Below are 26,478 nucleotides of genomic sequence, written 5' to 3' on the forward strand. Positions count from 1 at the left end.
TTTGACAGCAAACCAGCTTGAATCACGTATTTTTAAGACCCTTTTCCTTAGAGACTTCTAATAATGTCTGCAGCTATTTTCTACACTCTTATTTGCCAGGGTCCCATTTAGAATATGGATTCCCAAACTAATACAATATTCCAGTGCTCTTCTTAGCAGTATCAGATAAAATGATAAAAATCTGTGTTTATACATCCCAATAATGCAATCTATAACTACATAGGTAATTGATTAAAAAATCCTTCATTGTGTTCAATTATTAGTTTTGTGATCAATTAATCAGAATTATGATTATTTTATTGTTATTATTTTCAGGTATTGTAGATTTCTAGACGGTAAATGTTGAGGAAAATAGTGGTGCTACTGCTAATTATTTTAAAAACTTTAAATAAAAATTAAAATATCACCTTGAAAAATATCACCTTCAAAACCTTCTTTTAAAAATAACACTGCAACGTATGACTATTTTTTTTGGAAAGTAAATCATAAATTTGCTGCTTTTCGTTGCAGGTTTTTTTTCCGTATCTTGTACTTAGAAGAGGAACAGTTTGGAAGCCAGGTGTTAGCTATTTAGCAGCCCAAGAGGTCATTACAGAAATGCACGCAAAACCACATGCGAGCAGCGTACTTGGAGATTTCCTCTTGACTTTGCTCAAGAAGCACTCAGAAACAAAGAGGCCAGCTTCAATATTTAAGTCCAGAAAATGAAACATTCATGTGCCGTAGCTAGATATTGTTGCTGTAGCCAAACAACCCACGTCTGCCTGAGGTTGAGGATACACAACTGAATTTATATTCTGGCCGTAAAACCTGCATTTAGGGACACAAATTCTAACCAATCAGACTAAATAAATCAACAGGCCCAGGTTTTATCATCACAGATAACCCTCGCTAATCCAGCAAGCTTTTCCTGAAGACAAAGGACAAAATGAATTGCTTCATTGGAGTTGCCTGAGCAGCATGCTAATGCGGGGAGGTGGAAGGCATGAATTATTCATGCCCTTGCAGCCTGAGCAGGCAGATCCTGGCTTTCCCTGTTACCATTGCAACAAGTGGCGGCTGGCCCAGCCGCGCTCGGGCCAGCGCACATCCCCGGCGAGCACCAAAATGCCTTCTGGAGAGGGAAAACCTCCGTGCCTCCGCTGTGCCCGACACAGTCAGGTGGATTTTCAGGTTAAGCCTTATGCAAAATGGACCCGGGAAACACAGTCTTTTGTAACTCAAATGTACTTGACCATAAACTACTCTTCTTGGAAGAAAACAGGTTGCTTCGGTAAGTTTGTGCAACTTGTGACGTTTTCTGAATCCGCTGTAAGCTCTTTTCAGTTTATAATAACTATAATGGGCAGTGTTTTACCAGTCTTTCTAAAAATAGTCTGCATTCTTTTTGCTTTTAAAGTGACTTAGAGAAGCCTAAAAAGGCATGCAATATCTTTATTTTTAACTCTAGAAAATATGTAAACAGTATCTACAGAACTGACACTAAAGTTACAATTAAGCCTTCTTAAATTGACTTGTATTATTTAAATTTTCAAATCCCTGTAGCACACTACTAAAACAAAATATATTTATGATCCAAGTCTGATTTCTTGCAACCAAAACTGAGACTGATGTAATTCAGTGTCAAACTGGAGAATCTGAAAGAATGTGTGTTATTTTTCATAAGAAATGTTGGTTCCCTGTTGTAAGTCTAACTTGTGTTGTTGCTCTTTATTCAGCTAAATACATATCTGATTGGGCTGGTAACAGGAACTGAGACCTGCGTAACATTCTTACCATGCATTAACTATTCTGTTATATCATAAAATAGTTGAAAAGCATTGGTAACTTACTTTTACCCAATTTTTCTAAGCATAGGAAGGAGATACATTTTGTATGTAAAGCATATGGCAGTGATGAACTAAGGCTAGACTTACCGCTTCTTTATAAGGTGAAAAGCATCCAAATGTTTTGCTTTATTATTCATTATCAGTATACCTACCTATAATATTTGTTTCAATTGTTTGTCTGATTTTTGTTGTTTTCCAGTAGTGATACTATCAGCATTGCCTGAGAACTCTCAGGTAACTCACTACTTGGCACAGTTAAAAAATTGATATAAATAATCGGCTCCCAAGAGCAGAGGCCATGAATAGGAGAGTGAATATGAAATGAATCAGGAATAAGTTTTGATCGTGGATAACAAGCTCTCCCTCTTTTTATTTGTTTGTTTTTAATTACATAGTCCAGATTCTGCTGCTTCTACTTTATTTTCTTTGTTTTGATCATAAAAGCATTTTATTTGACATCCAAAAGACAGCCAAATTTTGAAGGGATAAAAGTACAGCATAATGATATCTAGCGCTAACAGTAATTAAATGCCCTATGTTTTAAGAAAAAAACAAGATGTGAAAATAGGGATATGTAAATAACAGGAGATATGCAAACAATGGATGTAATCCTGCACTCCTTAATCATGGGAGTAATCCTTATTCATGTAAGTAATCCTGTTGGTTTCAACAGACTCACATCAGTAGGTGCTGTAGCATAAGGCCCATATTTTTCAAGGAGATAACAGTGTCTGTTTTACCTGTTTTTTCTGTAATGTAATTTTAGCAACACAGTTTTTAGTGATGTGTTTGAATGCATTAGTGATAATATTAAATTAGACTTTACCAAATGCCTATTTTGCTTCTAAAAGTATAAAAGAGAAAAATGGAGTAATGTATTAGATGTGTCAGTAGGAAGGTACAAACCCCACATATTTTATTAGAGATGTGCTTGCAGTGGAATAGCACTACTCACCCTGTCGACTGCGTTTGTAGATTATTTTTTGGTACGCGAGATATATAAACTTTGCTTCTTTTAGGATAGGATGCAAATTTAGCAAAAAATCACTATGACACCTGATGTCTCATAAAGTACATTTGGGTCTCCATGGAAGTGATGTTGATCAACATTGTTCATCTTTCTGATTTAAATACATGGGGTTTGTGGTAACGTCCTGTGAATATTTTTCTTGCTGTTACAGTCTCCAATCTTGCCAAAATAACACCTGCAGTTCTGCCTTGGGAATAATGCATTTGTATAAATGTTGCGGTTGTGTTACCCTCCTCATCAGCCCAGCGTGGCACTTCTGAGCTTTCCGCTCCAAGACCATACAGCGCTGCCCTGTGATCCAGGATGGGGCTTGGGAGCACCTGCGTGCCCTTCCCCAGGCACCGCATCTGTTAATGAGGGAAAACTAATTACTTAAAAGCTGTTGGTACAATGGGGTTGACAAGTATAAATAGTCATGGACTGTTCTTGGTGCTCTGCAAGCCATCAACCTGTGCTTGTGCTGGATGCCAGCAGTGGTAGCGTGGATATGAATGTTACCCTATAACCATTGCAGTCATTGCTGTGTTAAGATGCTTCCTCTGTGGAAGTTTTCTCTTGTGTGCACCCTGACGGGGCCAAAATAGAAATGAAGTAAAAATGCAATGGATGACAGTTACAGATGGTATACAAAACTTACGCTTAAGTGAAATTGGTATTAAGTACCCGTTGGCTTTTTGTTGGTTGCATTGAGATATCGAGAAGGAACTAATTGCTCTTTAATCAGCTTCGTTACACGGCAAAGATTTTGGTGTTTTATATTTACAAATGAGGTATACTGTATTATTAGTATCTATTTGCACAGAGTTATCATATAGAAGCCGTTTAATGCCGAGGCTACATGGCTCTTACGGACAGTAGAGTGCTGGAGGCTACACAATGACCAGTGCCGAGGGGCTGGAAGGGCAGACTGGCAGCTGCCAGGGGAGGGACTGGAGCGGCCCTTGGCAGCAGCATTGCTTTTCGCTTACTCCATGCAGGGTCCCAGCAGGAGCATTAAGTCTCTCCAGTTAAGCCCCTTTCTGTCCCCTGACCCCTACCCACGGGGTCAATTCCTTGGACAACACCACAAGCATTGCTTGCACATTAACTGGAACTTTATAACCACAGTTTTGAGGGTACTCTTTCCTACATCTGTTCTCTTTTGTTGAATTATGAAAAAAAATCAGATGCAGCTATTTTTGTTTAAGGATCTCCTTCTGGCAATGGGTAGAGGTCAGGTGCCCGTTTTAATTTTTCCTACCTTTTGTGAATTTTAGAGGTAGCTGTTCATGCACATTTATTGAAAAGTCTTTAAAACTTGGCCAAAAAAAGTGCTCTAGAATGGTTCAGCTCATTTTGTATCAAAAATCATGTGTGCGGCCATTTGGAGCAGCCTGGTTTTTTTTTCTTTGTGCATACAAACAACATATAGTAAAAGGTGTTTTCTGTAATCGCCGACATGTCATTCTCATGTCTCTCTTCATTAGAGAATGCCCATGTCTCCTTGCTTCCCACCCAAGGCAGAGGGCAGGGGGATGCGTAGTCTCCGCTATTTCCCCAAGTTAGAAGCTCTGTGAGAGCAAAGCTATGGGTGTGCATGCTGCGAGCGATGGTAAGAGCAGGTTCTTCATGGTTTGGCAGCATTCCCTCCTTTGTGTAAGATGTATTTTGCTGCTCTTTGGTATTGGTGACACAAAGGCCGTGCATTGTGGCTGTTCTGCCTGGCTGTGGGCATTGCTATGGTTGACGGACTTTGCTGCATCAATGTGGAAGCGTGCTGAGGTTTCCTACTCAGGTCTTCCATTGCAAAGCTTGTATAAATGGTAGTTATGCTGGGCTAAAATATTTGAAACAATACCAACCTCCAGTTCTAAGCCCAAGTAGTACACAAAATAAAAGGCAAGTTTTAGATTACAGGTGGAGGACATTTTCTAGCTGTTGTTTTGCAGCTGTCTGGGAGCCTGTGGCAGAGAAAGCAGAAAGACTGGAAAAGCCAGCGTGCAGCCCACACAGCGTGCAGATTGAGCAAAGCCTGGGAGTGGGGCCCTGGGAAAGCCGAGCACTAGCTGAACGTCAACCACTTACTTTACTGGTCCCCCAGGTCAGAGCCACGTAGCAAACTTCAGCTAACGTAGCACGATGTGGTCACTGGCTACGGAGCAGAGCCTGGAGCAGGAGACGTGTTCCATGGTCCAGCATGTCCTTGTGATGGGACTCGCCACATCTGTTGTGCGTAGGACTTTGGGGACAGCAGTGCCACGTGCGTGACTGGGGAACAGTCTCCAGCAGAAGGGAACCACAAGACATTGTGGATGACTCAGTTTGGTCTTTAACCTTAACAAAAGACTAAACCAACATAACTACCTTAATTATATGCTTATTAGTAGCTGCCTAGTGGCTTCTAAGTGGAAAAGCTGAGCTGGTACGACTGTACATGTTAAGTACGACAACAGCACAGATAAAACTGCAATGCATATGAACTTCTTAAAATAAAGGTTTTTACTTGTTCTCCATGTGTTCCTTTGCTGTAAATCCTGTTCCGTGTCTGAGAGCAGCCAGGCCTGGAGGAGCAGCAGTCCTTATCCTCTTTGTGGTCCAGCCCAACCCCAAGCTGATATCTCCCCAGGGCATGTTTCAAGAGTGTTCTTCTTTCATACAACATTGCTCTTGTTTCATGTGACATTTCTGTCTCTGTATCTCTCTGGAGAGGGAGAGGTGAGCAGAGGACAGTCACACTCAAACCTACATGTGTGGTCCCAGGCCCAAACCTGTCTCAGATTTCTGTCAGTGATGTGCAACATGCATTAATCACGGTTGTGTGATGGTGTAACACGTCAATCACACGCCTGACAGTCCACCAGGAGCAACTGGGAAAATTCAGCATAAACTACTGTCAGGCATACGGCGATGACCGCTATCTGTTTTGAACATGCATAATCTTTCCTCCACTCCCTGCAAAGTATACACAGCCTCTTGCCGAGTGTTGTATCCTGACTCGTTGATGGTGTGTTACCATTAATAATTGGGGTCCTGCATAGGGATGTATCACAAACAACTAAAAATATGTCTTTGCTGCCTTTTATATAAACCTTTCCTGATGATTAAAGACCATCAATGCAGGCTTTATAAGGGACAGAGGACGTAATGGCGCAGAACAAACATATAATAAACAGTGATGAAATTAGCTATTGCCAGTTATTTTGGCCATCTTTTGGAAGATGAAGAATTGAGTCAAGAGAATATAGATACAGTTTCCCTTGTATCTGTAGTATAGCCCGGGATAAACATATGGAAAAAAAGAAGTGTTTTTAACAGCAGAAGACTGAGCAGAAGGTAACGCTAGCTGCAGTCCTCATGGGTGGCGTGGAGCACCTCTGGGATTGCGTTTCAAATCTATCTGTCTGAATTTCATTGACTGCATTTATTTTTATACTTCTGTTGATCTAGACTTCTAGTGTCTCTTAGAGCTGCATACATGTAAAATAAAGTTGGGAGGTCGAGTACACAACAGTCGGGCAGGTTGGGGAGATATCTTGCACGGCATGGCTCGGAAGTCCCCATGGGGAAGCGAGGGCAAGGCAGAACCCATGGCTGCACAGGGACAGGTACTCTCCGCAACCCTTCTGCCTACTGTCTCTTCTGAAACTGCCAGCTGCTGCTTTTTGGATGCTGAGAAGGAGCTCGCTCTCCTCTCCGTGTCACCAGCGCAGTGCTGGTACAGCTCTCCTCACATCCAGCATTTCGGCCACGTAGATGAAACAAATACATTCACAGCTGTCAGAAGATTGTACGTGTAAATCAATCCTACCCGTAGCTCTTGTGCATAGCGAGGGCTATTTTGGAAATGCATTTAAAATGACGTTTTTAAAAAAATTTTTTTTCAATAATATCAGGCTTTAATAGGCAAAGTTGCCCCGCAAAGTCTTACAGAAGGAGGGTACTTTTTTCCTGTGTAGTCAGTTTTTGTTAACAGATCATCTTTAGGCTAAATTATACTGAAAACAAGGTTTAATCAACAACTATGTGGCTGGCTCTCACTTTGCTAAAATTTCGTTCAACCATCTTTTTCTCATGTGACTGAGTGAATGAAAATGCGACAGCCATTAAATTGAAAGCGGGTGCTCACCTTCATTAATAACATTATGCAGTATTGCAAAACCAGAAAAGCAGTCTGCGGTGAGGTTCTGTGCTAACCTGCAGATAACAGCACAACATTTCTCAGCGCAATTTTAAAAAAGGAATCGGAGCAATGTGATTTCATCCTCACTTCCTACCTCTGGAATTGCATGTGGATAATACAACGTGCATTGTCACACTGAGTATGATATACCATAGAGTGCATTGTGGCTATATCTCTCGTACAATCCTTTCCATATAGAATAAAATAGTTGGAGATACAGAACTTAGCGGGAGAAAAGAAAAAGCTGCGTACCAGAATGGACGTAGATTTAGGAGGGTTGCTATGGTTTCTTTTATAAAAATCTTCCAGCCACAGAAATGACTCTTGCAAACAATGCTGTATGTAGGTGTAAAGAAATGCGTCACGCATGCAGCACCAGCCCATGCGTACAGGGCCGAGCACACCAGCGAGCACTCAGCGCTCGGCGGGCGCTGAACATCGCCCGTTCAGCCGTTCCCTGTCCTCTCCTTAAAATTAAGTTGTCATAATGCAAACTGAGAACTGCCTGGTGGTAACAGCCTTTGCTTGATGAAAAGGTGAGCGCATAGCTAAATCACCCCAACTGTTATTTTCCTATCGTATCCTCCTCTTCTTGTTATCTCATATTTCTGAATTTCTCAATGCTGAAATTTTTAGGGCAAATGCTGCTTGCTTCGGGGGTTTTTTTTTCTTTCTTTGCCTGCATATTGCCTTGAACAACAGCTCATGACCTAGTTCTGTCTTTTAATTGCTACTGCAATATGAATTTTAATTCCAACTAGAGTCCAGATGTATTGAGGATATGCAGCGCATGTCAGGGCCAGTGCCATTTATCTTACAGGCCAGTGTTTCCCAGCCCTTTGAATTCAGGGAGCCCTTAACCTTTTTGAAAAAAAATCTTAAACCATCATCATGTATTTCACTGTTGTCTGATGATGGGAAATGGAGATAATAACTGTTAATCCAAATGCTAATATGTATTTTCTCTTACGGCTTAGTTTGTTTTACTGTTCCTTTAAGCTTCGACTAAAAATATTAGTGGAGATGAATGTGAGCCCTGTGCTTACATCCTCCAGTGCCCAAGTGAACCTGGCCACGGGTACTGACAATTCCTGGGAGCCCATCTCTGCTTATAAATACTTAATATTTTTTGCTTCTTTTCATGACCATTTTTGACGACTTATGGACATTGGTGGTAGAAGATGAGTGGGTCATCAAGAACTGTAGGTATTATGCAGCCGGTGGAGATCATAACTTGATGAACAAGGTGTTAGATTTAGTATGCTCCAAAAGAGTACACTTTTTGGAACAATGTAAACTTTGTTCACAAAGAATATCTTTATTTACTTCGCTGCACTTTAGAAGAAACACCGGCTACATTTACTGCATTTTGAGCATCCCTCCGATTTCCTCTATCAGTTGACATTTAGCTGTTTTGCTTAGCTAAGATTTCCCTCTTTTCCTCCACTGAAATGGGTAGTGAAGGCAAGTTATCAAAATGCCTTCCACTGACTGGTCCAGAAAGGGCTTAATTTTAATCATTCTATGATTGCAGCTTGTGAAAGACACTGGAATCCTTTGGGAGGAAAAAAAAGGCCTGTATAAAAACACAGGCTGTTTTAGGCTAGACTAGATCTTGAAATGCTGGGATACACCAGTATTCAATCAGCATAGAAGTTTAATTGTTCGTATTAAGGAAACTGCAAAATGGAGAAAAAATAGCAGTTTCTGGTGTACATATAAGCATGCACTACCCAAAACCTACTCATACAAGGCACGTGTGAGCGGAGTTTTTCTTTATATTATACCAGTTGATGTAGAATGCAGGAAAGGAGAGTCGATAACACTCTGGAGAGCCAGAGGAGGAGCAGAAAGCTGAGGGGACAGCCTCTCACAAGCGCTGGAAATGTGGCTGGGAGGAGAAACCCAGGGAAGGACAGCACATGGCTGCGTTTGAGTTGAGCGCTGGTAAAAAAGCTGGTAAAAGCTGGACCTAGGAGCAGAGCAGCTGCCTGGGCTGTGGCTCCACGGGCTCCTCCGTAGGCGGTCAAGGCTTTGCACCATCTTTGGGTGGGTGCATGGAGGAGGATCCTTGCCTTCATCGTTACAGTATGCTCTTTCCCGAAAACTACTTGCCAGACCCTGGTGCTTGCTAGTCGCTCTGCCAAGCAAGGATTTAAAAGCACAGCTGCATCAAATTGTTATCACAGTGATATATTACAGATACGGTGTATATTGCAACTTGTTCTCACAGTAGACATAATGTTACTGCCTTATATTATTACTGATATTTGATGTACAATAAACCTGTATTGAATTAGCTAACTAAAATGCATTTTCTGCCAAAGATATGGTGAGCAGGAGGGAAAATCACCTTCTTGGAAAAATGCCTCATAGCAGGATGACTAAAAAAAGCAGATAGTATGGTCTGAGAAACAGAAATTTAGTACGTCAATCCCGGAGACCCCCCCAAAAGCTGTGGAACCTCGTAGTTGAGATTTCAGAATACAAACCAGTGATTTAGCTGTAAAATAAATCTCTTTAAAAGGAAACTGTCATGATATCACCTACAAACATTTTAGAACAGCAAATTAATCTAAAGGTTATGAGTAAGATAGCAGAAAGATGCTTCTGTGCTCAAAGGATAAATACCTTTATGTTTGGGAAAAAGACCTTCTGTTCCTCACCCAAAGGGCTGAAGCCTTGCCCTAAGTGCGAAATTCAGCCGTGGCCCAGGGAGTCATCCCTGATACAACCACGCTCATATCGTCTCCTTGATACCCACATTCACAGTGGCAACAGGAGATCCTTAAATAAGGTTTGATCTTCTTTTTGCATCCTCCGTGGAGGCAGGAGACCAAGCTTGTTGGCCAGCAATCTGCGTTGGTCTCTCAACTCATCTTTGTGTTGTTGATGGCAATTTCTACGCTGCCATGCTGCCCAACGCCAAAACCTCCCTCGGCAGTGCACAGAGCCTTCCGCCAGCAGCTGAGCTATTGCCAATCGCTTTCATTTACTTCTCTCCTGTGGGAAATGTGGGCTGACTTGGTTATTGTACGTGGGAGGAGGATGTGAGAATGCGAGCCAAACACCACTGCAGGTCCCTTTTCTTTTGCAGGTGGAAAGATAAAAGGGCTTGTAAATGGGTCTCTGAGCCCTCTTCCATAAAACCAGGGGGTCTTTTCTTGCTCGGGGCTCATCAGGGGGCTGTGAGAAGGGCCCCCTCTTGCATAGCCTCTGCTGCTTTCACCCCGCCAGGCTGGCATAGGGTGCATGGGCTGCAACGGGGCAGGACCACAGCTCCTGCAGCGCCTGGTTGGGGCAAGTCTGTGACTCTGAAATTGTGTCGTTACCTGCAAACCTCTCCCTGAACAAATGGGACTGCACAGGGAATGCTTGCGGGAAGCGTCCAAGGAAAGAAGGCTGAATGCAGGGTTGATAGGCTTGTGCGGAGTTAAAGAGCTGTTTTGGTGGCTCCTTCCAGGAGCTCGGTCCAGCTCAGGGAGCAAAAAGGTCAGAAAGAGCCAGGGGGGAGAAACCTGAGGAATAGCTTAGCGAGCTGCAAGGGAACTTGTGCTACTGTCTGCATTTTACAGGCTGGTAAATGAAGTCCTGTTCTGGGTCTGTGAGAAGGAGCTAAGGAAAGAGTGAGTAAGGGGCTTTTTCTCATGTGCTGGGACTGCCCTTCCAACCCTTCCAGCCGACAGATGATCACGGCACGTTACTGTGTAATGACTTAGTCTTAATCATCTATGCTCATTTACTGTCTGGATCGTCAGTGAGCTGCTCTGTCTCTTACTCACATCCGAATTCTGCTTTATTACTTTTAATGTTGTTTCTCTTCTCCTTTGTGCTCCTCAGGTAGCAATTGCGTTTTAGCTTGTTTTCAGAAACCAGCAGTAATATTTCCTGAGACGATTCATTTCTTGAATTTGTTGTTGTTCTGGTGTCTGACACTTCCCGCTCGTGCAGAGCTCTCCCTGGACTCGAGAGTCTCTCTGCAGTACATGTGTCTTGAACACAGTTTATTTTAATCAGGGCTCCCAGAATTCGGTAATACTTCAGGCCAATTTCTACAGTAAATCTGAACGCATTCAGCAAAAACATGTGCAGCCAGTGATCAGACATAATTGCCAACAATTTCACACCCACCGAATCCTTGCTGGACTCTAACATTCCTGGAGCCCCATCTTTCCCATCGCCATTTCAAGCAGGAATCTCGCAGTTGCTAGGGGATGGAATTTTTTATGCACTTACATATGAAATATTTTTAGCATGAAGTGGAGAATTACCCATACAGTTTTCTGGTTAATATTTGCTGTATTAAAATGGAAGGACCAAAATGCAGTGAGAAGCAAATCTCTAGAGGTCTGGAGGCCAGGTTTGATACAGGTACTATCCAGGCACTCAAAATATTACTTGAATCCGTGTCTGCTGAGTTTAACTGGAGCTCTGACAATTACAGGCTGTCACAGGAGACTTCCACTTCTACTCCTGACTCAATTACCAAGTCTCATGCTTCTCATAATATTACCATTGCTGTAAATAAAGTCAAGTTCATTCTCCTTTTTCTTTATTATTCTAAGGAAAAAGGAAGTGGCTGACTTCGACCACCTAGCATCGAATTGAGCCCAAGCCTCCGAGGAACTCTTGGTTGAATTTGAATTAAATATTTTTTCAGCAAAGTTGTGGTTGTTGATGCACTGAATTTAAAAAACAAAGCCTCCCATATTCATTGCCCATTCCCAAATTTTCGCTATAAGAGCACCTAGTACATAAAGGCTAAAAATAACAGATATACCTAAATAACTTAGGTCCCCTTAAAATTTTACAGATGAGAATCAGTAGTAGACACAGTACTTCAGCGTACCACTAGATAATGTTCAGTGCTACTGTATTTTCCATAATGCATTCTGTTCCTTATGCAGCCTAATACTTGTTTTCCTTTTTGCCTATTCTTGCATGCTGAAAAGATGTTTACATTAAGCTGTTCGTAACTCTTGGTCTTTTTCCTAAGTGATTAGCTGATTGCAGCTCAATAATGTTTGAGTAGTTCAAATTATTGCACTTCATGTTTGTTGCAATCTGAGTCTGTCTATATACAACTTCTGAATTGTGTCCAATTCTGGGACTCATTAAATGTGCATGTGTCAGGCAGGCTCCGCTTCCAGTACAAGTGCTTCCTTTCTCTTGCTTATCTCCTTTTCCAACTGGGGTTGCACAGGCTGATTGCAAGAAAGGGTATCAGCGGAGGATCATCCTTGATCTCTTGTTGAAATTAAATTCCTCTAAGCCTGGGATTCCCAAACTCTGAAGTGCACACCATAGTGCTACTAGAATATTCGATGGGTTGCTCCGAAATGCCTTCGTAGAAGTACTTAACTGAGCTGCATGAGATAAATGCCTCCATACAGGCAGTACCTCAAAAAAATATCCATATCTTGTAGAGGTCCTTGCCGTACCCCTGTGACTCTACCCCTCTTCCAGCTCAGGTGAGCTCCCCCCCTGAGCCACTTACCCCAATTAGCTGCAAGGCATTTGGGCTGATGCATGAAGAGGTGGGATTGGATTTGACTTCTGGATGTCAAGGGTGGTATTGAGGATTGAGGTATGTGAGAAGTGGAAGGAAGGTTGGGAGATGGGAAATATTTGGGGGTCCTAGGTAGGCGTGTAATGACTTGATATGGTTTAATAGAGGAAGAAGCAATTGATGCATGTCTTGCGCTTGTGCACACACACCTCTCTGGTACAGAACATATATCTTTAATCAGTTTAACCAAGGGTGATAACTCAGTGTTAAGAAACAGGTGGTAGTAGGACGGAAACCCCACGGAAGAAATGTCATTTAGCAAACAAGGGTGTATTCTATGTTACAGAGCTTAGTGCCACCTCTGTTGGTTTTACAGCAGCAGAAGGGAATGTCTGGGCTGCAGTTCTTGGTTCTGATTTTTTAATGTACTTTATTAAAGTAGTTTTTGTAGTGCAAAATGCACGAGCAGTCCCTGGAGCAAAGAATTCCTTTTAGCAGTGGATTGCCTCCCCTGTTCCTTTATGTGCTTTCTTTTATCCCATGAACCCTCTAGTATTTTCCCTGGCCCACCCTCCAGCCTGGCTAATGGGTTTGTTCTGGGAACTGGGAAAATACACTTCCGAATCTCAGGTCTAGAGTCCATCTCCTGTTTCTTTAACCCTTTAATAAGCCATTTACTTATAACTAGAGAAATTAGCTGAGACACCTGACATGAAGGAGTTGGTTTGAGCTGTGGATCCCAGCATCTGGGAAGAAGGTGGGCGTTGAGACACGCCCCCCCTATTAATTAGCCCATCAGCTGGTTTGAGCACTGTCGCCTCCGCCTCCTCTCTTTGAATCCTCAAACCTCTTGTCTCCAAAGTGGGAGACTTTTCCTGCTGGTTCATGGGACCAGGGCACCTTAGAGGACACCCCTGGCTGAGTGCTGAAGCTGGGAAGTGGCCTCTTCTGTAGTCCCTCTCCTCAGCCATGTGCAAGGCACAGGCTCTAGACCAGCCTGAGCAGCCCTAACCAGTGAGTAGGGCTGCAAATTAGGAGAAAGTCTTCAGCACAACACCTTGGATGGAAAACTGAGGCATGGTGGTAAGAGGGGACTGTACGTGCAAGAGGACAACTGCTACGTGAAAATGAAGCTTCTCCAAAGACCGTAGCTCCGCATAGACATCCAACCTCTGCCGTGCGCCACCACGGACTGCGCATCCGTGTGCCAAAATACACCAAGATCCACAAAATGTCAACAGGAAGAAAATGCTGTATTGGCGTAGAGATTTCACCCAGATTCTGCCGCTTTCTGGTAGGTGCTGCTGAGGGGAGAGGTGAAGTCTCTGTCGTTGAGCAGATAGTGCCATCACTGATGCTTTGTATTAAGAGGGCTCATTAACTCCACAGTGCTGTTTCTGAAGATGAAAAGTCTTCTTTTCACAGTGCAGAAGTTTTAACTGTGCCCTGGCTAAAGATTACCTCAACCTGCTATAAATTGAGATGTTTCACTAATTGGCTTCTTGGTTCATTAGCCAAATTGTGTGTATGAGGGAAAGGGAAAAAGCTCAGAATGAATTTTCCTTGCAATCCTTAATTTAAATGGTGAATATTAATTTTACATTGAACAAAACATGTTATGTGATTTGCAGTGATGGAGTTTTAACTTTTTACTTTGGCATCATTTGTCACCCTTGAAGCTTTGTGGGAAAACGATCCTCAGTTGTGCCTCATTCTGCCATGGTGTGACACCAGCTAGGAAAGTGTAATCGTTATAGTATAATGTTATAATCTCAAATTTTATACAGAAACACTTTGTCATGGGCAGTTCCTCCTCATAGCTTTAAGTAGTAAGATAACAGAGATAAACAACAAAAATCTTTAAAAGTCAGCTTTACTGCAACGGATGCTGTGGCTCTATTTCCATTACAGCCAAGTAAGTAACAAAAATACGACGTGTCCCTAGTTTACTCTTTCCAATGCAGTGCACTCAGCTAAAAATCAAAGATTAACTCTGAGCAGCTAAAGGGAACAAATTCCACTAATTCATCAAAGTGAACACTGTAGAATTTAATCTGTTTTATGAATTTTCTACCATTGATTGTTATGGCGTGATTGGGGCACGGGAGGTCATTTGTGAGCACTGAATTGCTAGTTGTGTGACAGTGAAAAAAGAAGGCTAAAAGAAAGGTTAAATTAAAGAAGCTGCTAGAAGCTATTTTTGTAAGATGAATGTATATTATCTAAATTAATGACAGTAAACCTCCAATTAGCTGAATGTTGATGCAGAATTACAGCTTTATAAGGTAAATACATGTTTTCTCAAGCCAAAGGGTTGGGTAAGGAAATGTTTAGCCTGCAACTCTAATAGGGCTACAGGTAGATGAACATTTTCTGTGTATTGGGGCACGGTGACCTCACTGCTGTTGCTGGCAAATCTTTACAATAAATCTGTCATTGCTTCCTAACAGCAATACAAACTACGAAACTTATGACCTTTAGAGTATCCTCCCATAATATGGGATGGGTAAAAGCTGTGAATGTGCTGCTTTGTTTTTCAATAAACAGCTTAGCTTTTATTTCAGAACAGAGATTTCTTCTTCAGCCCCGTGCATGTTGTTTTGGCACAAAAAAGTTTGAAGTGGAACCTCTAAACTTGTTTCTGTTTTGTTAATTTATTGAATTCCTCTGTAAATATACATCAAAGAGAACAGCAGCTATGAACTCCTTTTGTTGTGGGTTTTGCAATTTATACATACTAAAATAATTGCATAATGGAGTTATTTGAACAATTTACTCCTTGGAAAGGGTAGAATTTTCTTGCAGACTGTCTTTCTGTGAAAGGTGCGTTCATCTCCCAGATGTGTCATCTCACAGTAAAACACTACAGTTGCTCACATTCATGAATACTTGCAGTATACCATTTAGCTGTGTATAGGAGTTTACTGTCATTATGGCTTTGAATATCAGCAAAAAAAAAATCTAGTTTGTAAAAAAAAACAAACAAAAAACCCCTAACAAACAAAATCCCACCCCAACCCCCCAAACCAACAACAAAAAAACACCCCCAAACCACCTTTGCATTATTTCTTAAGGTCTTATTTTCCTAAATATTTCTAAAGGATGCCCACAGTGTCTTTTATAGAGGACCTGTGATGGAAACATAATAGCAACGTGGAGTCAGAACAAGGATCCAGTTACATCGTTATCCTGATTCTGGTCATTTAGGTTCACAATTTAATTACGCGTTGTGCAGAAAGAATATCTTCTAATGTGCGTGTATCTACCCAATAGTTTCACATCTCCCCATACCTCTTCCTATTCATCTTATGAAAGCTGTTTGTGATTTTTGTAGATCCCTACCATATTGCTTCTTTTCTGACTTTTGCTGACAAGTCCCAACATTTTTAGTGTCAGTATTTTGCAGTAATGGTCCCCTTTCTGGGCCATTCTGGGAAAATATCGGTTCTTACTATACTTCTGCTATTTTAGGATGGAAATTGCGTTTAAGGAGATTTTGAGGTCCTGCTGTGTGTATTTTGTTTATTTACCTAGTTTACTGTATATTTTCCTTGGTTCTTGGCTCTGCTCCTTTGTCAGCCTGGTCTTCTGTCATTTCTATATAATTTATACTGGAGTTTTTTTTCACAGTGTCCACTGATTTATCTTAATCCCATCGTATTTCTGAGATGCCTGTGATATCAATATCCCTTTCTTAAAAATAAGCAGGCATTCTGGATTACTCGGTGCTTCTACGCTATGTATTCTTATTCAAGCTCACACAGTTAGTATTGCTTCAGTTGTGATTTTTATGCTCCACGTATAAATGCAGTCTTCCTTGTCTTGACTGTTCTTTGCAATTATGTTGGTTTTTTTTTTAACCTGAGACTCTCCCTCTCCACTTTGTCCAGAGGCTTTTATAACCAACTTTTCTTCAGCTTTTAGTTGGAAAAAAAAAGCCAAGAAAAAAAAAAACGATCAAGAAAACTCTCTCAGCTTTAAAAGCATTAACTGTGCTGTTCTATTCTGGCGTAGATGGAGCCAAGCTTTCTTTGCAGGCCTCCTCCTTAGTCCCCAGGGTTTTCCCAGTAAAGCTCTCTCCTTTCCTTCTCTCCGTTGCATTTTCCTGCCCAGAGACTGCTCTATTAGGGTGGGACTATTTGTTCAGTGAGGGTTTATCTTTTTTTGACTCTGTCCACCTCTGTCTTTCCTAGTTTGTCTAACTGACTATCTGAGGAGAGGTTGCTCTCCTTCTGAAAGCTGAGAGTGGTATTTCCAACACACATAATCAAAGACAAATAGTTATATATGTTGCTTGACCCAGATTACCAGCTGGACACCAGCCCACCTTTTCCTTAATTCATTTTTTCCTAGCTTTGATCCCCACTGCTGTTTATTTTACATTTCTAGCAATCTCTAAGAGACATTTAGCAAAGGCTTTGGATATAAGATGAATTCCAAAATCCATAGCTTTTCCTCATATTGTATTTTCAAACTGAAATCCTCTTGAAAGGTCACTTGAAGGCTTGAAATACTTGAGCATTTAGATTGTTGTTGATTTTTTCTCGTGGTGATTGACTAGCCATCAAGCTCATCATGCTCTTCTACTAAAAACAGAGTAAGTGGTTACATTTTCTTTTCTTGTAAAGAAAGAGCCCACTGGACTTCTTTGATACAGCTGCTGGTGGAACTGCATTATGCACAGATGGATATCCCCAGAAATGACACATGGATCAGACCAAATAGTATAGTCTCTACTGTGCAGAGGAGAAACCATTTCATATGTGTGCGCTGTAGTTAAAGGAAAACACTAATCCATTTTGAAATGCTTATGATGGATTGTTCATTTTCCCAGACCAGCATGGCAGCCTTCAAGTTACGATAGCTCTATACATCCCCAGTGAGATGCTATGGTGACTTCTTTATTGTTGGTGGCTGGTTTGTATGGGGCTCTTTTTGTTGAGTGAATGGTCTTGGTCATCATGCTAATAACATGTTTTTAGTTGTTGTACAGTTGACTGTGGATGTGTTGTGTGGGTTAATGTGTTTATAGCTGGAGGCTTGGTTTGGTATCCTTTCACCAAGTCTGGCTGAGATAAAGATTATTGAGTTCACAGTTCTACAGGTGTGGTGGGTTGACCCTGGCTGGAGGCCAGGTGCCAACCAAAGCCACTCTATCGCTCCCCCTCCTCAGCTGGACAGGGGAGAGGAAATAAAATGAAAGGCTCGTGGGTCGAGATAAGGACAGGGAGAGCACTCGCCAATTACCGTCATGGGCAAAACAGACTCGACTTGGGGAAAAAATAATTTAATTTATTCCTAGTCAAATCAGAGTAGGATAATGAGAAATAAAACCAAATCTTAAAACACCTTCCCCCCACCCCTCCCTTCTTCCCGGGCTTAACTTTACTCCCGATTTTCTCTACCTCCTCCCTCACCGAGCAGCGCAGGGGGACGGGGAATGGGGGTTTGGGTCAGTTCATCACACGTTGTTTCTGCCGCTCCTTCCTCCTCAGGGGGAGGACTCCTCACACTCTTCCCCTGCTCCAGCGTGGGGTCCCTCCCATGGGAGACAGTCCTTCCCAAACTTCTTCAACGCGAGTCCTTCCCTTCAGGAGCAGACTGCTCCAGCGTGGTCCCCCGCGGGGTCACAAGCCCTGCCAGCAAACCTGCTCCAGCCTGGGCTCCTCTCTCCACGGGGCCACAGGTCCTGCCAGGAGCCTGCTCCAGCGTGGGCTTCCCACGGGGTCACAGCCTCCTTCGGGCATCCCCCTGCTCCGGCGTGGGGTCCTCCCCGGGCTGCAGGTGGAGATCTGCTCCACCGTGGACCTCCATGGGCTGCCGGGGGACAGCCTGCCTCGCCATGGTCTTCCCCACGGGCTGCAGGGGAATCTCTGCTCCGGCGCCTGGAGCACCTCCTGCCCCTCCTTCTCCACTGACCTTGGTGGCTGCGGAGCTGTTCCTCTCACATACTCTCACTCCTCTCTCCGGCTGCAACTGCTGCTCCCTGTAACTTCTTTTCCCTTTCTTAAACCTGTTATCCCAGAGGCGCTACCACTGTTGCTGATGGGCTCGGCCTTGGCCAGCAGCAGGTCCATCTTGGAGCCGGCTGGCATTGGCTTTATTGGACATAGGGGAAGCTTCTGGCATCTTCTCACAGAAGTCCCCCCTGTAGCCCCCACCACCACCAAAACCTTGCCACGCTAACCCAATACAACAGGCAATCCCAAAAGTATATAATTTCACAGACATTTTATGGTAGATTAAAACACTGAATTGACTCAGGAATGGCTGAAGATGGTTCTTTTATAAAATAAATAAATTAAAAATATAGCCCCACCACCATCATATGTGCAAGGATCAAAATGCTTCTAAGACTTTTTTACAAATGTAGACAAAAAAATACTGAAGTTTTTGGCTAGATGGTAACTTCTTTCAGTATTGACCCGCCTGCATATGAGTTTGATGCCATTTTAATTAGTCTTTTTTAAGCAGCATGATGAAGCATGTGAACTTACATGTGTCATGTCAGTACTCTTTGAGATCAGTACATTTCTGTTGCTCCACTCTTAGTTCATGGCCTTAAAATACTTTTCCATTTAGCTTTCAGGCTTTAATGATCCAGGTCTGCATTGACAAAGTGCAGAGTATTGAGTTATGATAGAAAAATGTTAATATCATACAGTGATTTTTTTTTTTCTTGGAAGAAGGTAGATCATGTAAATGAGGCAATCATTGCTGAGAAGCTAATGTAAAATTTTTCATTTCTCCAGTACAAAGTGTCAAGCCTTTTTAAGAAAATGGAAGATGGTAAGTGCTTTATGGAACTCAGTAGCAAAAATATAATAGCTCTGTGTATCCCTCTTTGAAAAGCTGCAAGTCGTTTTTTTTTGTAATGAGTGAAAAAGTAAATTGTATATTATTTCTGCAAGAGAATTAGCTTTTATTTATTTAAGGCAATCAGTGTTTATTATAAGTTGGGCATTTGGAGAAATAGATTTAAAAAAACATACTCTCTTGGATTTACGATGGGGGTTGTGTGTTTGATTTTCACCAAAATTAAATAAAACCTTATCCTTAAAAAAAGAACTATTAAATATTCTTCAATTCTTATTAAATGTTCTTCAATTCTGTATAATTCTGTGTCATCTTCTATTTGGCAGCTGCACAGCAGCTGTTTGCTCACTGTCTTTTGATTAATTCTCTTATTGTTCCAGAGTGTAATATACCTAGTTTGTTTGGAGAAAGGGAATATGTTTCATATTTAAAAATCCCTTTTACTGCAGTTACTGCATCTTTGCAGATTTAATTAGGTCTCAGTCCCTTCCAAATCATGTAAGTCAAAGGTCCCATCTTACTTGTCCCTGAGGCATCATTACAAAAAGTCCCCAGATGGAGTCTAGTTTCTAACTGATGACTTTACCATATAGGGGCTAATTACTTCTAATCTTACACATTGATGAGACTGTATTTTATGTCTCTGAGCCACTGAAACTGTAACTGCCAAATTATCCTCTACCGTAATGTGTGGGTTATTTCTCCATTAAATGGACTGGCTTCACAAACGACAATCCCTTCCTGCTAGGCTCTTGCATTTCAAACCATAATTATTTCTGGCACACGGTTCCATCCGATGAGCCCTTGTTAATCCACATTATGATCTCGGATAAGCTGCTAGTGCCTGGCTGATTTAAGCCGGGAAAGAATGAACAGAGCGAAACAGGGGAGCTGGGAGCCCGAGTCCCGGGGAGACTCCGGCGCTGCTCTCTGGGGCTGCAGCCGGCTGGCTGTGTTTCACTTAGCCCTGCCTTGAACCACCAGCTTTTTCTTTTTATAAGCAACAACCTCCATCAGATCTTTAAAAGAAATGACTCAACAGTTTCGCCTTCTGAGAGGGGAAAAAGTATATTTGGAAGTCTATAATGCATGAAGGTTTTGGAAGCCTAATCTAGTATAAACTGCCTTCAGCCGGCCCTCTTAAGCACTGGGGAAGAGAAATGAATATCTAAAAAGCAGCAAATAACTACAATTGCACTCTGATTTCATGGCTATATGTGATAGAGGCCAGTAACATAAAGCTGTTTATTTCTTCATACAAAGCAGCGGCTGTTATCATAACTTGCTGTAGGCGAAGGTATTGGAAATTCCTCATTCAAGGAAATATTGTATTTTATTACAGCATTACTTCGTACCATATAGGCTTTCTTCCCTGCTTCTTTCTTTATTAGTTTTGACCCAGCCTGATGGAGCTAACCTTGGGGGTTAACTCCAAAGGAGGAGTTTATTCCAGGAATGCGAGCGTGAAGTTATAATAATTTGGGTTTAGTATATTCCAGATCTTAATCCAGCTCTACCAATAAGTAACCGCTAACTGGAAGCTTTGGTAGAAAAGCAGGGATTTTGGAAGAATAAGTCTTGCAGATGGTGAAACTTTCCCTTGGCTAGTTTCAGGGAAGTCAATAGCACCTTATTGATTTAGCTATTCCTTTTTAAAAGCAACAGGGAACTAAGTTGGCAGTGCTGTCTGGGGAGAAAAAAACCCCACCAAAACCCAAAACAACAACAAAAACCCCAAACCCCCAACCTTTGGGAAAATCCTAGTGTTATCACTATGGCTACCACCGCCAGAAACACTAACTTATACCCAAGGTACAGAAACATTTTGTGCTCAGTTGCAGTACTTTATTTAATTTTTTTTAAAAAGGCAACAACCCACCACCTAATTGTGGATTACTAAACTTTCCTTAAACGTTGAATGAAGTCTATAAATCTGCATTTATATACCTATCAGCATTAACATTCTGGCCAAGGTGTTAATCCCAATATTACTCTAACTAATGCAGTAATGCATTTAGAGTAATAAAATGGTCCTAAATCAATGTGACATAGACTAGACCGATCTTCCAAAATAATGCTTTCAGTTTAGGGTATGAGAAACATTTTTGCCCTTTTATTTAAAATAACATCAATTACTTGCTGAAATTTTTGTTTCTTTGTTTTACAACATAGATGACTTCTGTCCCACTAAGCATCCAAATAGTATACTTACTTATGAGTGGGTTTTATTTTTTTTCTTTTTAAAAAGGTACTATCCTGAAAGTCTGGTTTTTGATCTGTTTAAGGAGGCCAAAACCTTTAACCCAAATGAGCATAAGATGAAGCATGCTGTTGTGCCTGCCATTGCAGGTATCCCTGCAGTGTGTGTCCGTGTGTAACATCAGTATGTGCTATAGGATTGTGATCACCAGAATATATTAAGCAATGTACAGAAGAGTAGCCCTGAATTTGCTTTTTCTTTCTCACCATTATTTGAGCTTAGTCTTTTGAGTGATTAAAGCAGTACGTGAATCTTGTGCTAATCCTCTAAAGTTGGCTTCAACTGGTAGGATTTTAATTTACAGTAAATACTTCTGTTGTAAAAATTAACCTTTTAGTCTCGACTCTCTTGAATAATGCAGTACTGTATAGATTCAATACCTGCGTATATGCATCTGTTTATCATTCTCACTGACCAAATCGCATGTATCATGGGAAACAAAATACAGGGTCTCTAAGCTCCAACAGGAGAATAGATGTCCACGGTTTAAAATAAAACCTTACTGGCTTGTGACCCTGTTTGCCTCCTCGTGGTGGGGCAGCTGTCAGAGGGCTCTCAACGCGCATTTATACGTGCCGCAGCAAAGGCCAAGCTCTTCTCCATTTCACCTTTGGACATAAAAGTCACCAAGGTAACTTTTTTGAGCAGATGTAAAAAATGTCCTTTACAAACCAAAAAAGGCAAACAGCAGAACAGCCAAAACCCCATCCCATCCTAAAAAACATTGGAAGCTAACCAAAGCAACTCCAAGTAATCCAATAAAGACATCTACCTGAGCCTATCGGTCCAAGAAAATTAGCATAAAAAGAAGACGTAGTTGTACTGTGAGAAAGGGGGAGGGAGGGTACATGCTACTCGGAGGGGAAGTGAAATTGTTATTTCTGGAAGGAGGGACAGCATAGCTGGTGGAAACTAAGTACTTCACTGGCCTCTCACAGCTACCTGCAGTGGTTTTGTGGCTGGGAATTTAGCCAGGACACCATCCTAAAACGGGAAAGTGTGGGACCAGCAGTAGAGCGAGAGACAAGAGCGTACCCACAGTAATGCATTAGTTACCTGAGGTTACCCCAGGAGTATGGGTGTGGGGTGAAAAAGGGTGGGAGCTGTATTTTCACAAGGATTCAGAAGCCAGGTAGAACTAGTTATTGTGTTTTGCTGATACACATATTAACTAAGTCAGTTAATGCGACTGGCAGTGAGTAATCCACTGGCACAGTGTATGTGCAAGTCCATTGCAAGGAGGTTGGGTTAATAATTACAACCTATTCCATAAAATGCCGACTGTTTCCAAGAAATTTTTCTTTGGTGCTTTTGCTTGGGTTAGAGAGGGTGAGGGGGGAGAGTCGTGTTGCGTCGTGAGAGAGTTCACCTGGGAGCCAGCCCGAAATGGAGAGTGGAGACCTCAAAATACAGCTTGCACGAGGGCTGTAGCAATGTAGATAGATAGGCTGTAGAGTTTTATGTCTAAACTAAATTTCCAGCTGAAACTTTCCTAAAAGAATATTCCACCCGAACTTCTCCTTTGCCAAAGCATCCAGGCTTGCACTGGCTCTCCGCACAATGACGAATCTCCCCCACTCCCAATGCAAAGTTCATTGCTCTTGGCCTCAGACAGATCATCACCTGGTCACGTCTCACCTGAGCATCGGTGTTGCCAGAACGGGGTTGTGAGCTCTTAGCATACTCCTTGTTAAGCTTGAAAATGCTCGGTAATGTCCTATAGGTCATTCTGCAGCTTCTAGGTGGAGGATTTAATGGTAGTTAATGTTAGAGAGAATATCGATAATGACCAAAGAGGTTTTTGAAAGCACATTCAGCAAAGTCTGTCTCCTGTAACTGGTGGACCTGAAGAGACATTTGGGATCAATTCTCATCCCAAAGCACCCAGTGGAAAGACCGAAATTGAGGGGGGCCAGAATTTGGCTGGGGGAGCTGTGCTGGATGAAGAGTGCAGCTGAATTATTTAATGGCTTATGCATTGGCTCTGGATCAGAGATTGTCGCTGAACAGAACAACTGTAGGACAAACAAAGTGGTGGTCGTAATCATCCGTAACAACTTAATTTTGCCTTTGACAGACAGTTACTTGAGCATTTTGTTATACCAACCTAAACTGTTCAGTTATCACTTCACACTGCATTATGCCAGGTATTCTCTGTAGTAAAATCTGGGTATCCAATGCTGTGTCTATCATAGTAGGCACATTTAGGAAGGTGACTACTCCGGTAATGATTTGCTATATGACTTTAAACAGGACAGATATTGTACATGATTATGTCTAAGGTACAGCAATACTGAGGTCAAGCAGTTATGGTGTCATTAGATTGGCCTCCAGCACTTAACTTTTCTTTAAGCCTCTCAATTTCCATAATCTTAGCATGAGATTTCCATATTTTTTTTAGAGAATGAAAACAAAAAGATGAAATTGAAAATACAGGCTAGCAAGAAAGAGGTCATTTCATGAGCAGCAGAGCTGACAAAGCCCATGAGTCGGTACCCGGAGACCCAAGTATCGCCCTGGTGCTTCTCCTTCCTTCTCACATCTCTTTGCCCATCCCCTCTTCCATCTGCCCCCCCGTGCCTCCTCGCTGCTCCCAGGACAAGGAGCAGCACCCACCATGAGCAATGCTGCACTACGGATGTCCTGCCCGGCTGGTAAGCGTGTCCACAGATCAAACAAGGGTGACTTGGTGAACTTCTTTCTGTGGCAGCCTCTCATTTCTACAAAGCCATTGATTTTTACAGTGAGCTTGCTGGAGATCAACTATCGACCCTTCCGTCATGTTGTTTGAAACAGCCCACAAGCTCAAAAGCCCCAGGTTGGACAGACAGAAGGACAGGGCATAAATCAAATTCCTTCTGGAAATGAGGCTAAAAATTTGATCCAAGTAGAGAGCACAGTGCAAAAAGGTTGTAGGGTTTTTTGTTGTTTTTTCTTTAAGTTTCACATGCAGTAACTAATAATTAGAAAAAAATCAGGACTTCCAAAACACAGGGACAACTTTCCTGCAAGCATAGCTGTGTCATGCTATCCAGCATACTCATGCCTGAGAGAACGTGACCCTTTGTGTTTGGCCCTAAATCAATCTTAGCGACCTCATCATTAAAATGTATAGGTATGTGAATGACTTTGTTCATAGAAGTAGCTCCTAGGGGACAACTATTGTGAAAATAACTATTGACATATTGAAATATTTTTTTGTCTTGCATCAAAATGTGTTGGGGGGTGTGTGTATATTTTACGAATGCAACACTAGAGCAAGGAAGTCTTGCAGCAAGTAAGGGAAAATACGTTTTCTTATCCATCTGTTGCAGCTCTGATGTTGCTGAATGCAATAATTTGGGATCTGAGCTTCTAGTTTTGCACAAGAAATGGAATATACAAACAATCATGAGGTTTGGGTTGTTGCTAGGCAGCAGGTTATTGCTTCTTGGAAAAGCGGCCACGGCTGCCTGGTCTGGCCGGGCTGCTCGGCCGGTGGGGCCGGGTGGGTGCTGACAGCTCCCAGCCCTGCTCCTTCTCATTCAGGTGACATCCGCAGCCAAAAGAGAGCTTGAGAACTCTAAATTTCATTCCTTGCCAACCAGTATTTAAAAGACGCCAAAAGTTAAGATTTTGAGGGCTTTAGCATTTAATCATCAATTCCAAGCTTTTCTACACTTTCCATTTCTGAATTGAAAGCCTGAGTGATTAAAAAAAAGAAAAAAAAAGCAATTACCAATTATCTTTTGTTGAATCTGGTGATAAAACCAAAATCCACCATGCCCTTGTTTATGTTCGTATTACTACGTTTTCATTTTAATCTCTAGCATGATCTGTGTTTCTAAACTTGTTGCAATGGAATTCAAAAGGGCTAATTCCAAGATCAAACAAATCACAGCCGCATGGTAAAAGCATGCTATGAATAGAGATTTGTTTTTCACTTTCCCTTCAAAAGGCAAATGTAGGTAATACTTCACCAACTGAAAAGTTTTACGTGGTAGAATACTTGCTAAGTTCAGCTACGTGAAGAGTCGTTAGATTTAGAGTCGAGGTAAGTCAGTGGCAACTGAAATTAGTGGGAGCTGCATAGTATTCTTCAATTATGCAAAATAAAACTATTTACTTTGTGATCAAACTAGTGACTTAGAAACTTAACTTTTTAGGCTTCATACTGAATTAAATCTTAGCTATTGTGTTTCTATCCTGTGAACACTGATTTTTTTCTCTTGGTTTTAGCCTACTGCATCCCCTATTATCAAGCAGTTTCTGATGTCTGTAATCACAGCAGTTAATGTGAAAGACTTTCCAGAAAGAAATCATATCCTGAGTATTACACAAAAATGAATGCTTCTATTATACAAAAGTAACACGAAAAGTCTATATTAAATCTGGCATGACTAGTGCTCCACTGAGCTTAGTTCCGTTGTACAAATCATTCGGTGTCAAATTTGGCTCATGTGAACATCCTGTTTCTTTGTTTTGGAAACAAAATTGGACTAATATAGATGTGTGTTGGAATCGCTAAGATTCTTTTGATGTCTTGACAAAAGCATCTGTACTCACAGCACACATCATTTTCTGGAGCCACCACTGTATGAAGAGTATTAAAAGGAAAAACAAAAAAATCAATAAAGCAAATACCATTGTTAAGCAAAAGCATGGTGAAAAATCCCTGCAGCAGGATATATATTGAGTCATAAAATGTATGCATAACAGACAGTGCACAGGTTTTCTCTTGTCCTCTCTACAGTTTCTTGTCTTAAAGTTATGCTCTTACAAAAGCAGATAAATGTAAGAAATATTGAATTGCTGAGGCCAAACAATTACCTCTAGCTCTTATTATGCATAAGCAGCTTTAGGCAAATGTGTACGTTTTGTAATTGCTACCAGTTC

General features: G+C 41.6%; 1 protein-coding gene across 1 annotated transcript in view; it reads left to right on the forward strand.

Annotated features, from left to right (window-relative positions):
* Positions 1-1,107: 1,107 nt before the first annotated feature.
* The window catches only part of C6H10orf90 (chromosome 6 C10orf90 homolog), a 68,236-nt gene continuing 42,865 nt past the window's right edge, over positions 1,108-26,478 (forward strand). Inside the window, exon 1 of the mRNA XM_050899291.1 lies at positions 1,108-1,273. Coding sequence (XP_050755248.1) covers positions 1,108-1,273 — 166 coding nt within the window. The remainder of the gene's footprint in view (positions 1,274-26,478) is intronic.

The sequence above is a fragment of the Gymnogyps californianus genome, chromosome 6 (genome assembly GCF_018139145.2).
Source record: "Gymnogyps californianus isolate 813 chromosome 6, ASM1813914v2, whole genome shotgun sequence".
NCBI lineage: Eukaryota > Metazoa > Chordata > Aves > Accipitriformes > Cathartidae > Gymnogyps > Gymnogyps californianus.